Source organism: Typopeltis vanoorti, chromosome 20, assembly GCF_054136105.1.
Source record: "Typopeltis vanoorti isolate ZY-2024b chromosome 20, IOZ_Tvanoo_1.0, whole genome shotgun sequence".
NCBI lineage: Eukaryota > Metazoa > Arthropoda > Arachnida > Uropygi > Thelyphonidae > Typopeltis > Typopeltis vanoorti.
The window spans coordinates 44,832,483-44,846,624 of NC_143568.1; the positions used below are offsets into that span (position 1 = coordinate 44,832,483).

At 33.4% G+C, this 14,142-nt stretch overlaps 1 protein-coding gene across 2 annotated transcripts in view; it reads left to right on the forward strand.

The window, feature by feature from the left end:
• The window catches only part of LOC150095403 (filamin-A-like), a 640,838-nt gene that overhangs the window by 282,005 nt on the left and 344,691 nt on the right, over positions 1–14,142 (forward strand). For both annotated transcript variants that reach the window (XM_090410722.1, XM_090410723.1), the window contains exons 12-13: positions 5,163–5,423; positions 5,867–5,987. In XM_090410722.1, coding sequence (XP_090266848.1) covers positions 5,163–5,423; positions 5,867–5,987 — 382 coding nt within the window. The remainder of the gene's footprint in view (positions 1–5,162; positions 5,424–5,866; positions 5,988–14,142) is intronic.

Sequence of the window (14,142 nt, forward strand, 5' to 3'; positions counted from 1 at the left end):
CAGTAATATCCCAATTAATTCTCAGGATGTATTCCTAAAACAAAGTGCTAAACGAAACAGCATTAAACGGGGTTATTTTAACATAGTAAATAGGAATAGGGGAACACGCAACCAAGAATAAACAACTTTTACTTTAATTTTAAGTTATTTTTATATTAACTTGCAAAATATACATTATATATGTGCACAGAAATACAAAGTTTATTTTTGTCCTTGTGTTTTTAAAATCGTTCATATAGAAGTAGACAAATTTCAAGTGGCTCCAATGTCAACTTGACATTCACCTTTTTCCAATTGCCTCAGCATCTGCATTTTATTGTCGAGAGAATGTTTTTCATATCAATTTTGTTTTATTATCTTTACACCCACTCATTTTGAATAATTTAAAAAATGATAGTAATGATTAATTTTTAATGAACAAATAGAATTTTTGTTGATTTCCTTGGTCAATAACATCGATTATTACAGGGCATGAATAACGTTTTACGTAGCACTAATCATATTGATAGTGTGGACACTGTTTCACTGCCAATGAACAACTACATGATGTACAAGGAAAACAAATGCACAGGACAAGTATAAATTTAGAGTTTAGGGAAATTGCAGCACTACAACGAATTGTCACTTTACGCTGGTTGGTTTGGGTTCAGGAATAATCGATTATATATGAATGAAATAAATTTATGATGATTCAATCAAATTGATTCATCATAAATTTAGCACTTTTTTAGATGTTAAATAGAACTGCGTTATATCGAATCATTGGAATATTTAGCACTTTTTTAGGGTTCTTACAAAAAACGTGTTATATCGAATCAGCATTAATCGGGGTAGCGTTAAACATGGTCTTACTGTACCAATGACTCAGAGCTATGCCATAGGAAGAGTAGCTACCAATTAAGTCACTCTAGTCCAACAGGTCAAGGGAAATGTCAGATTAGAAAGAGAATCTGACAACATTCTTCTATTCTTGGATATTCATACATATATACATCCACACAAGTACCTCAAGCACTTCCTATACCTGATGTCTGTCCTAAGAATCTATTACTGCTTTGTCACTGTGAGCCAATTCTGTTCAGGTTTGTTTGATACTGTCAATCCATCTCATTCAGCCTACCTCTCTTCCTAACACTTTTTGAAACAAATCTAGTTAATCGACCAAGCAAATATCCTGCATTCTGACAACATAACCAAAACTATACAGCCTCTTTTTGCACAGGATCAAAAGAGTGTCTTTTGATGCATCTCATCATTATTCACAAAGCTAAACCAAAATTCTCATTAAACACTGTTGATCAAAAGCAGAGAGAACCAGACTATTGTAAATTAAGTTTTATTTTTACTGTTATCTTTTCAAACTTTCCATAAGTTGTACACTCCAGAAGCCATTCCTTTCCCCTCTTCACCAAATCAGTATCAATTACACTGCTACCAAGATAACTCAAGTAAGAGACTTATTCTATAGCACATACTTTAAGAAAGATAAAAGACCCAGCTATCACTTGCTTTCATTGCCTTTGTTTTCTCAATGCTGATAATCAAACCATGCTGATTATAATCCAGCATAATCAGTTACAGCAATAAAGGTTACATTTCTCCCACATCTGTGAATAAAGCCGAACTCTCAGCATAATCCAGGTCCTTCCTTTGCAGGTCTTGTTCATTACGAAATCAATTACAAAACTAAATAGAAAACACGAAAGGATACACTCCTTACTTCCCTTTTTAAAACGGTTATTTTAAATACGGTTTATTTTATTTATAACATTATTTATTTTATAACATGGCTTATATTTTTAAACCTGATGACACTATAATTCTTCCCAGTTTTTCATCATCAGCAAACAACTGAATATTTCTCATTTTTTATGTTACTGATGTACAAATTAAACAACCAAGGACCAAGTACTGAACCCAAACCCAAATCACCAGATTGGTATTCATTCCCCATTTGCTCCAGTTTATGCAACAGAGTTCAATGTGAAATCCCGTCAAATGCCTTGCCAAGTCTGGCAGTATCATTTTCCTATATAGCCATGTTCCTATTCACCCATTTCTACTAACCATACTGGGCAGAATTATACTAGAGGAAATTCACAAGGCTAGGGATTTTGTAGTTTTAGTAGATAAGAAGTTGAAGTTCAGGGGCCATATAAGCAAGATTATAAAAACTACTCAGAGGATAATTGCAATGCTGAAAAAAACATTGACATGCAAGAATAATTAATTCATTTTGCCTCTTTACAAGGCTTTGATATGATCTCATATCATCTCATACTATTGTGTGCAGATCTGATCTCCTGGTTTGTTTCTGAGGTGTTGTAGATACAGTGGATAGGTTGCAAAGGAGAATGTTATGGATAATATCAGCACCATGCGATGCAAAGTGAAGAGAGATTGAGAATTTGTGGACTGTAGATGTCAGTAAAGGGGAATGGTATGATAGGCCTATCAACTTCTGAAAAGGTCATTCCATCCACTAGTAGATGGAATTTTTCATTTTATGAAGGGTGGGGGGGGAGGCCGAGGGCATCCATGAAAATTGAGAATGAATGCAGTAAAGAAAGGGGGTAAGAACTAGATTATTTTTTTTTCCATAGTGGCATATGACTGAAATGGCTTACATTAGAGATTGTGAGTGCAGACAGTGTAAATGAATAAAAGTGAAGGTATGGCATGTGGTGTGAGTGATATATGGCCTCCTTCAAGTCCCTGACACACTTAAAATATTAAAAGATCATCAAATTCCTAATGTGCCCACAGAGGGTGTACAGGATATTATAATAATAGTAATACATGAAAAAATTACATCATTACTAACTTCCTATTGACAATTTTTTTCCAAATTAATCTTATCTACTAAGACTCCAATATTATTAGTCTTATATTTCTGCCTTCTAAGGCACTTTTTACTATATCAATCAATTTACTTGTGGAAGGGAAGCTTATTTTTCACCAATCTTCCCTTCCACAATCCTTCTCAACCATTTCTCAAGTATACTTGCATAAATCTTACCAGGAACACTCAGTAGGGAAATACCGCTGTAATTCTCACATTCAATTTTATTTCCCATTTTATATATGGGTACTATGAGAGCTCTGCCCCAATCATCTGGAATTCATCCCTCTCCATGCCTTCTGAACTATGCAGTGCAGCCACCGTAAAACTTTTATACCTCCATAATTGAGCATTTCTGGTCGAATATCATCTACGCCTTCTGCCTTTTCACATTTTGGGGCTTTTTCTATTTCAAGTGTAGATATGTATATTCCTGATTGATTGTCTGTTGAGTGTTGTTTTATCAATGTGCTATCATCACTGCTTGTTTTATTTAGCAGTTTTTCAAACTAATTACTCCATACATCAAGGATATCTTTTTCTCATGTTCCCTTTATCATCTCTAATTCCTTTTATGGCACTCTTTCCTCCATTTCCAAGCTTTTCAACAGCTTCCAGAATATTTTGCCACCTCGATATTTATTTTCTATGTTCTTAACAAAGTTTTCCAATGGCTTTTGTTTAGCTAGTTTTATACATTGTTTAGCTTTCTTACACTTGTCTCTGTATTCTCTAAGAGCACAAGCTGACTTATTTGCCAGGAACTTTCAATATGCTTTGTTTTTCCTTCACTGCTTCTTTAACTTTCAGTGTCCACCACGGAGTTCCGATTTTTCTATCCTTGCAGACAACCTCACCACATGCTTTTCTGGCTGAATCAATGTTTTCTTCAGGGCTTGCCACCGAATCTCCAAGATTTGGTTCCTGTTCTCAAACTCTTCCATTTTTTTTCTTTCTTGAATAATGTTTGTGTATTTTAGTCTACAGTTCACATCTGAGAGCTGCTCAACTTTTAATCTCTTTAAAACTTTCTTACATGTTCTTCTTTTCAATATGAAATTCAATTTTATCCCGCTTACGACTAAATGGTGATCAATTTCAAATTTTCTGCACACTCTAGTGTCCTGCACCAGTGAGAAAATATCACTATTCCCAATAATATAGTCAGCAAGACTTTTCTTATTCCTTGCCTCTTCTCTCCATGTGAATTTGTGCACATTTTTATGTTTGAACATGGTGTTAGTAATAACCATTCCATGTCCTGAGCAGAAATCCAACAGGTATTTGCCATTATTATTAGCTTTGCTCTTTTCTCCAAATTTTCCCCAAATATTTTTGGATGTCTGACAATCATTTCCTACTCTGCTATTTAGATCACCAACAAGGACCAACTTTTCCTTTTTCATTGTGTCAGTTGCTTTCTCTAAAGCCTCAAAAAATTCCTTAGTAGAACCTTCTGTGGGACCATAGGCACAAATAAGTCTCATTGTCCAGTTCCCCATTCTGATATTTGCCCACATCACTCTACTTGATATTGCCTGCCATTCAAGAAGATTAGCCTCCTATTTAGTGTTGAACACTCTAGATACTTCTTCTTTTCCTTGATTGTCATTGCTTGAATATAACATTTTGTATTTATTGCTCAGAAAAATCTCACCAGTTTTTGTCTTTGTTTCACTCACCCCTATTATGTCGCTCTGGTACTTATCCAGTTCCTCAGCTAGCTCTATTTCTTTGCCATCAGACTTCTTCTGTTGATAGTACTGATTTTAAACTCTCCAGGGTGCACCACGAGAAGGTGAGGATTGGGCATTAAGTCAGAAGCCATGGTCGGTTCGCTGCATTTCTTTCAAGGGTATGTGGAGATCTCCTCTCAGTTTTGATCCTTTGATCAGCTTTGATCCTTAAACACCCCAAAAATCTGAACCATTAAATTTCAAATAGAATAATTACTTTAAAGCAAGTGCAGCCATATGTTTCATCTGTTCTTATAGTTTTTCTGTAAAAAGTTCCAAAAGTAGACTAGATAGATTTATTGCAGATGATATGGATAAGGGAAATTGCTGATGTATTTTTCTGTGTAACAAGTGTAACTTGGATTAATATATGTTGATTCATGCTAGCCATTTGAATGCTAATTCTTATAGAAATCCTTTGCCCATTAAGAAAAATAAATTTAACTTGTTGATGCTGAAATTTATTATATTGATGTATTAAGATTTCCCATTATATAACCATAATGATTTTCATTGAAGCAATGGAAAATAACTAAACTCTAAAATTAATATCATTTATAATTAATCAACATTTAATTAATTAGGTGGAGGCTCATGGTCCTGGCATACAAAAAACTGGAGTTGTGCAGAATCAGCCCACGGAGTTTACTGTAGATACTCGTAAAGCTGGAGGACATGCACCACTAGATGTCAACATAATGGATGAAGAATATAGAAATGTTGATCTTAAAGTGCAGGATAACAAAAATGGCACTTATAAATGTAGCTATAAACCAACAAAGAATAATAAACATACTGTTCAAGTTAATTATGGTGGAGTTTCAATTCCAAACAGTCCATTCAGGGTAAGTTATTAATAGTATTGAATAACATTGAGAGGTAGAATATAATAAATATCCATTATATATTTTATAGACAAGCAAAGTTTGTGCATTGAAAGTAAATTTTGAGAATGTGACTGAAGTTATCTTTATTATTATTAAATCTTTAGTGTAATTAAAGTTGAATAATAATTATTCTTGAACTTTTATTCAAGAAAGACAGTAACTGAGTAACCAATTCCTACTTTTCACTTGACTTTTTGCCCATCATGTGTAGGTTGTGCAAGCTTTTGAATATGGGATCAGTACAAAAATAAAAGGGGGGAATGGGAAATTACAGGATGTCTTGCTGTATTATTTTAATGATTTTATTTAAATCTGCTTCATTTAATTTTGAATTTAAACTTAAATTCAGCTTTAATTTTCAACATGAGGCTAAAGTAATTCTTGTTTATTCTTTTTTTAAGGTTAGTGTTTCTGAACCATTAGATATTTCAAAAGTGCAAGTATTTGGTCCTGGAGTCGAAAATGATGTTAAAGCTCAAGTTCCCACCCATTTTAATATAGACACTCGAGGAGCTGGTGCTGGTAGTTATTTCTGAGATATATTAATAGCATTTCTCTACAACATAATTTTTAAATTGGCCTTTGATACTAACTTTGAAGGATATTTTAAAATTAAAGTTCAAAATGCTAAATTTATGTTACTCTTTTTAGCTGTCTTGTAGTATTGCATAAGCACCTATTAGTACATACATTTTAACGTAAAATATACTTTGGATCACTGTCCGGTGCAAATTGATTTTGATTTAAAATTGGTCAAGTTCATCAAATTCTGACATGTATTCTGTACAGTGCCTCAAGGCAGTGTACAGAATACTATGAGAGTACTACATGAAGAGTTCACATTAATACTAAGTTCCTATTGACAGATTTCCTCCAAATTTAGTCTTATCTATCAGGAATCCAGTGTTGACAGATGTTGTAGAACATTTTTGCCAGATCTCATATTTCAGTTTTTCAAGTTATCTCTAACTGCATCAATCCTACTGAGATGTATTTTTCTTAGTATCTGTAGCATCACACCTGTTTTGCTGAGTTTTCCTTTCCCATTCTGTTCAAGTGGCCATGCCACTTAAGATTAGCTCTGTTCACACATTCTTGAGTGCTAGTAGTGTTAAGTTCCTTCATAATAAATTCATTTTTAATGATTCTGCCATTGATGTCATCTATTCACTCCTCATTTTCCTCAAAACTATCATTATCTGTGGTATCCTGTATTTGATTAGCTGTTATTTCTACTTGATCTCTCAGATCATGTAGATGTTTCATGGATTTTCTGAAATTTCTTTATTTTTTTTCCATCTATATCTTTTAGATATGTTATTATGCAGCCTAAATAATTAAACTGTGTCAACTATTATTTTATTTTCTATAACTGTTTTTGATCTAACATGATTCCAACCTTTAAATTCCATGGCTTTTGTTTTCTTTTACGAAATTTTAGAATTGTATTGTTGGCTTATTTTGTTTAATTCATAAACTGATTTTTGAAGGTCATCTTCATTGTCTTGTAATATAATCTGATCATCTACATACAGCATTGTAATTATAACAGTTCTTCAAAATTGATAATCTGATCTTTAATAATCTGATCAATATATATATATATATATATATATATATATATATTGAATAGAGTTGGAGATAATCTACATCCCTGTCTGACACCCTGATTTATTTCAATCTCTTCTGTTAATTTATTACTTAACTGTAACTGTCTTTTTGTATCTTTATATAAACTTTGGATAGCTTGTACCAAATGTAATGGATATCCTTGTTTTTTAATTTTTCTCTGTGTATTTTATGAAAATCTTTTTCATAATCTTATAAAGGCTAGGAGTCTAAATTAAATTCTTGTCTTTTTTTTCAATGATTTGTTTTAACACATAAATATTTTCTATACATGATCTTCCATGTCTGAAACCATTTTGTTCTTCTGAGAATAGATTGTTTGTAATATTTCCAAACTTATTCCTTTGTAATTTTCACAATCACCTCTGTATCCTTTCTTAAATATAGATATAACCCACTTTTAATCACTCTGTTAGAACCTCATATTTCCTCCAATTGTTAATTATTAATTTTAAGAATCTGTGATGTAAATATTCTCTGCCATATTTCCAAAGCTCTGTATTTATGCCATCTAATCCAGTTGATTTTCTATTTTTTTAATACTTTTATTGCTTCTTTTAGGTTCTTCCAATTTTATTAGTTCTATATCAGTACTGATTTCTTCATTATTATTTTCTGTTATTAAATTTGGGTCATATCATAAACTCTTATAATGTTCTATTCATTGTTTCTCTGTATTATGTAATTTGTGCTGTATCTCTTTCTTCATTGTTTAATTTCCTTAATATTTTATAGGCTATATCTTGTCTTCCATGTATATCTTCTATTTTATTAATAAATCTGTCCCAAGAATCCCACTCAGCTTTCTGTACTATGGTTTTAGCTATATTTCTTTTGTTTTTGTACAGAAAGCTGAAGGAGTGATTTGATGTCATTTGTTTTGTTTTATTGCATTTTCTGTATCTGTATTTTTCCAGACTTTTAATGTTTTTCTTTTTAATATTTTATTTTTCATTCCAAGTACTTCAGAGACTGCTTTATGAATTATCTTTATTCAAGTTTTCCATTCTTCTTCTATATCTTCAGTGATTTGGGCTTCTTTTAGATAATGTTAATCATGATTGGTATAGCATTCTAATGCTTTCTTCTTTTAATAGATAAACTTTGTATACTTGTTCTATTTCTTGTTTTTTTTTTTATTTACTTCCTTTCTCCATTTTACTAGTATTTCTGTTTTAGAGATGGAAAAAAAATTCACTTTCTCTGTAAACCAGTGCATCTCTCAATAGCAGAGCTAATTTCTGATTAGTTATGATATAATCAATTACTGATCTTGTTCCTCTGCCATTCCAACTATATTTATTTATATTCGTTTTGTGAAAAAATAGTATTGGTTATTTTGAATTATTGCAAGTACAGAAGGCTAATAGTTTTTGACCATTGTTATTCATGCAAATTTCTCCATATTTTCTTATGACGTCTGGGATTGGATATTTCCAACTCCAGCATTAAGATCTCCTGCTGTTAATAATAAGTCATTTTTATTACATTTATTTAACTGATTTTGTAGTTCCTCATAAAACTGTTTGGCATCCTCTTTTCTACCTTCTTCAGGGGTTACTATGATATTTAAGTAGCTTATATTTGTTTTTAATTTTAACTTTATAATCCGATCATTTAAAAATTGTACTATTCCAGCCGTTTGGAATGTGATTCTTTGGCCAGTGCTACTGGGTTATGTGGTTCACTCGCTGTTTATAAGAATCTCGCCAGTTTTTGTCGTTTGTGTTGGACTAACATCAATTATGCCAGTGTGATGCTTTTGTAATTATTTTGCCAGTTTCACTTTTTTCTGTTGTTACTTTTCTCTTCTTAGGTTGATATACTTTTTTGTATTACAGTTGAAAATCTTAGGTTAATTATTGTAGTTTTTGTTTAAAACAAGCATGATTGAATGAGCTATTTAGTTTGTAAGTAAACATAGTATTATTATTTTTATTTTTTTGCTTAAATACGATATTCGGTATAACTCTGCGTGGTAGGGCAATGGCGACAAAGACCACATTGTTGGGCAATTTGAATTTGCATTTTTTGTGCAGTGCAGTATGTGTGAAATGTATTAGTCAAGAAAATTAAAGGATATGTGAAGGAAATTGAATCTGGAGAGAGAGAGAGAGAGAGAGAGAGAGAAAAAGAGTATTAAATGTTTCAAAGTGAGTGCCTATTAGGTGACGAGAATGCAATAAATGTTAGTAGAGTGGACATTACCAATGGTAGGATAGAAAAGGATGTTGTTAATGCTGCATTGAAAATAGAGGAGAATGAAATGGACATTAATGAAGAAGTTTTAAAAAGAGGTATACCATGAGTAGACATATCGATACAAAATTAATAACGGAAAAAATTCGCGTACAAAGATTATTTAATAGTATAATTTTCGCATGTGTGTCATAGGCATCTTCTGTACATATTAAGCTCAAATTAAACAATAACTGACAATTCCAAAAAACACCACCTAAGTAGCTGGTGTAAGATAACTAAAAAGGTCAATAAATTAATTTCCTTAAAAAAAATAAATAAAAAAATAATAAAAAAAATCAATACAATAAAAAGTTAGGAAAGATTAGCTGATTTGTAAAGTACTATCTCCTATAAAGGAGATAGACGTAAGCCGTTGGATCTGTTTAAGTTAGGAGAACGAAGTAGAGTTTCACATGTTTCTTTATAAAGGCGTTCCATGAGGAACTGACTTTTGTGAAGAACTGTTGTCTTTCTCCAATGAACTCTATGTCTAGTGAAGATGGCATGTTCTGCAAGTCCACACTTTTCAGGTTTAAAGTATTCAATATCAGATTGGTGTTCTTCTAGCTGAATAGAGGCAAATCTTCCCGTTTGTCCGAAATAAAGATAATCCACAAGAGCACGGAATCTGGTAGACACCTGGATGATTAAGATGTGGAAGCTTCTCATTAAGAGAAGTGAGAAAGGTGGAGATTTTTCTAAACGGTCGAAAGGCAACAAAAATATTCAGTGGTTTAAAAACTTTTGCTATACGTTCACTGATGCCTTGTACATAAGGGATAGGAATGTGCGTTATTTCTTCTGTGTTTGAAGAGGAAGATATATTAAAACTACTCAAAGTTCTTTTAATGAAGCAAGTCTTATAACCATTAGATAGAAAGGAAGAAGTTATATATTGTAGTTCTTTCTGTAAAAGATCGTCTGAAGAACAAAAGGAGTGGATCCAATGAACCAGTGTTTTAATAGTTCCTGCCTTTTGAATGGGATGGTGATGAGATTCCGCATGGATATAATGGCCTGTATGAGTCTTCTTTCTATAAACTGAGAAATGTAGGTTACCATCTGGTTGGAAGAATTAGAAGATCTAAAAAGGCTAACCTTATTTGATTCTATTTGTAGGGTAAACTGGATTCTTGGATGAAGTGCATTTAACTTAGTGAGAAACAGTTGAAGTTCATCAGAAGAGCCATTCCATACAGCAAAAATGTCATCGACATATCTGAACTAATGAGCAGGTCTGGGAGAAAGGTTGTCAAAGATGCATTGTTCAAAATGTTCCATAAAGAAATTGGAGATAGCAGGAGAAAGAGGATTGCCCATTGCTGTTCCTTCAATTTGTTATTTTTAAAGGAAAAATAACCAGAATGTATTACAAAATGAAATAAGTTTACAATGTCTGAAGGAAATTCCTTTTGTAGTAATTCAATGCTTTCAGAAAGAAGCACATTTGTAAATAAAGAAACAACATCTAAACTGATCATGATATCAGAAACGTCCAAATGAAGATCTGAAATTTTATTTTTGATATCCAAAGTATTTTTTATATAAGTATCAGTTCTTCTAGTTGAAAAGGAGAATAAATTTGATAAAAATTTTGAGATTTTGTAAGTGGAGCAACCTATGCAATCTACGACTGGTCTTAACGGAATGCCTGGCTTATGAACTTTTGGAAGACCATACAATCTAGGTGGACGACCGAAGAAGGTTTTAATTTTTTTCTTTTGATCTTCATTCCATGTAGATACATTATCTATAAGAGAATTAAGTCTCTTCAACTGATTCCGGGTAGGATCCGATGTAAGAGGCCTATAAGTTGAACATTCGTGAAGTAAAAGAGACGTTTTTCTCTCATATTCCTTCCTATCTTGAATCAAAATAAGTTGTATCAACAAATTGAAGGAACAGCAATGGGCAATCCTCTTTCTTCTGCTATCTCCAATTTCTTTATGGAACATTTTGAACAACATTTCTCCCAGACCTACTCATTGGTTCAGATATGTTGATGACATTTTTGCTGTATGAAATGGCTCTTCGGATGAACTTCAGCAATTTCTCACTAAGTTAAACGCACTTCATCCTAGGAACAAGTTTACCCTAGAAGTAGAATCAAATAAGCAGTTAGCCTTTTTAGATCTTCTAATTCTTCGCCAACCAGATGGTAACCTACATTTCTCAGTTTATAGAAAGAAGACTTATACAGGCCATTATATTCATGCGGAATCTCGTCACCATCCCGGTCAAAAGGCAAGAACTATTAAAACACTGGTTAATCGGGTCCACTCCTTTTGTTCTTCAGACGATCGTTTACAGAAAGAACTGCAATATATAACTTCTTCCTTTCTATCTAATGGTTATAAGAATTGTTTCATTAAAAGAACTTTGAGTAGTTTTAATATGTCTTCCTCTTCAAATACAGAAGAAATAACGCGCATTCCTATCCCTTATGTATAAGGCATCAGTGAACGTATCGCAAAAGTTTTAAAACTACTGAATATTTTTGTTCCCTTTTGACCGTTTGGAAAAATCTCCACCTTTCTCACTTCTCCTAAGGACAAGCTTCCACATCTTAATCATCCAGGTGTCTACCAGATTCCATGCTCTTGCGGATTATCTTATTTCGGACAAATGGGAAGATCTGCCTCTATTCAGCTAGAAGAACACCAATCTTATATTGAATACTTCATCATCATCAAATTCCTGACATGTACCCTCAAGGGGTGTACAGGATATGATAGTACTACATGAAAAATTTACATCATTACTACTTTCCTATCTACGATTTTCCTCGAAATCAGTCTGTTACTTGTCCAGACTCCAACATTATCAGATCTCATATTTCTATCGTCTAAGGCACTTTTTACTGTATCAATCCTCCTATATTTGGTCTTCCTCTGGGTCGTTTTCCTGCCAACCTGGCAGAGAACGCTTGTTTTACTAATCTTTCCTCTCCCATTCTCTTTAACACGTTCGCTGCCACGCTACTTTGTCATAGTCTGTTCCCGTACGCCGAGCAATTTCACGTCTTCAAGGTCAGTACGGTAATCTCGTTGCTGGTGGTAAGCGTCATATGAGTATACTCGTAGCTGGCTTGTGTGGCTGGTTTACCAACTACGAGGATACTCGTAGTTGGCAGCGAACGTGTTAAGTGACCATACCACCTGAGATTAGCTCTGCTAACGCATTCCTGGTTGCTGACAATGTCAAGTTCTTTCCTAATATCCTCGTTTTTAATATGATATTGCCATTGATGCCATCTGTTCACGCCTCTAATCTTTCTCAGGACTCTCATATCTGCAGTCTTTGGTCAAGTGTTTTACTTCTGACCCAGCTCTCAGATCCATAAGTTAAAACTGGTTTGAACACTGTCTTGTATACAGCTAATTTAGTGTTCTGACTAATTTCTCTCTTATTCCATATGAATTTATTCAATTGACTTCCCACCATACCAGCTTTGCTGATTCTGTTGTCTATTTCCGTATTTAATTTACCATCTTCAGTAAACATCGTGCGTAAGTAGCTGAAATGTTTTACTTGTTCCACAGGTTCCCCGTTCACAACATAGTTGACATTTTCAACAATTCTATCTATTTTCATTGTCTTTGTCTTTTTAATGCTGACCTTCATACCATATCTATTACAGCAGTTATTCAATTTAGTCAAGGAATCTTGCATACTTATAGCGGATTTATTTAGAAGTATAACATCGTCTGCATAAAGCAAAGAACTGACATTAACATCTCCAATTCTGATATCATGTATAATACCACTTTCCTTCATAATGTGATCCATATAGATAATGAATAACAGAGGGGATAATGTACATCCTTGTCTCACACCAGATTTAACATTAAACCACCTTCCTGTACTTCCTTCAATTCTAACTGCTGACTTACAACTCAAATACATACTAAGTATTGCTTGATATTATTATTATTATAATTATTATTTGACACCTCCAGGGAGTCCAAATATAATACCCCATTGACACCATATAACTGTAGCGTATTGAATAGCTCCTCTCTTGGTGTCTTGTCATATGCTTTTTCCAGATCGCTAAAACTTAAATACAGATCTTTGTTATATTCCCATGCTTTCTCGACTATTTGTCGTAAAGTGAAGATCTGATCCTGACAGCTTCTATTTGGCCTGAATCGAGCTTGTTCTTCACCATGCTTTTCTTCCACAATTCTTCTCAACCGTTTCTCAAGTATACTTGCATAGATCTTGCCAGGAACACTCAGTAGGGAAATACCTCTGTAATTCTCACATTCAGTTTTATTTTCCTTTTTATATATGGGTACTATGAGAGCTCTACTCCAATCATCGGGAATTCGTCCCTCTGTCCAGGCTTTCCGAACTATGCAGTGCAGCCACTGTAAGACTTTTATACCACCATACTTCAGCATTTCTGGTCGAATATCATCTACTCCTGCTGCCTTTCCACATGTCAAGCCTTTGATGGTTTTTTCTACTTCAAGTATGGATATGTATTCCTGACTGTATGCCTTTTGAGTGTTTTTTACCACTGTGCTCTCACTGGTTGTTTTATTTAGCAATTTTTCGAAGTATTTACTCCATACTTCAAGGATATCTTTTTCTCCAGTTTTCCTGTCACCTTTATCATCTCTAACTCCTTTTACGGCACTGTTTCCTCCATTCCTAAGCTTCTTCAACAACCTCCAGAATATTTTGCCACCTTCTTGATATTTATTTTCTATGTTGTTGCCAAAGTCCTCCCATGACTTTTGTTTAGCTAGTTTTACACAGTGTTTCGCTTTCTTACATTTCTCTCTGTATTCTGGTTGGT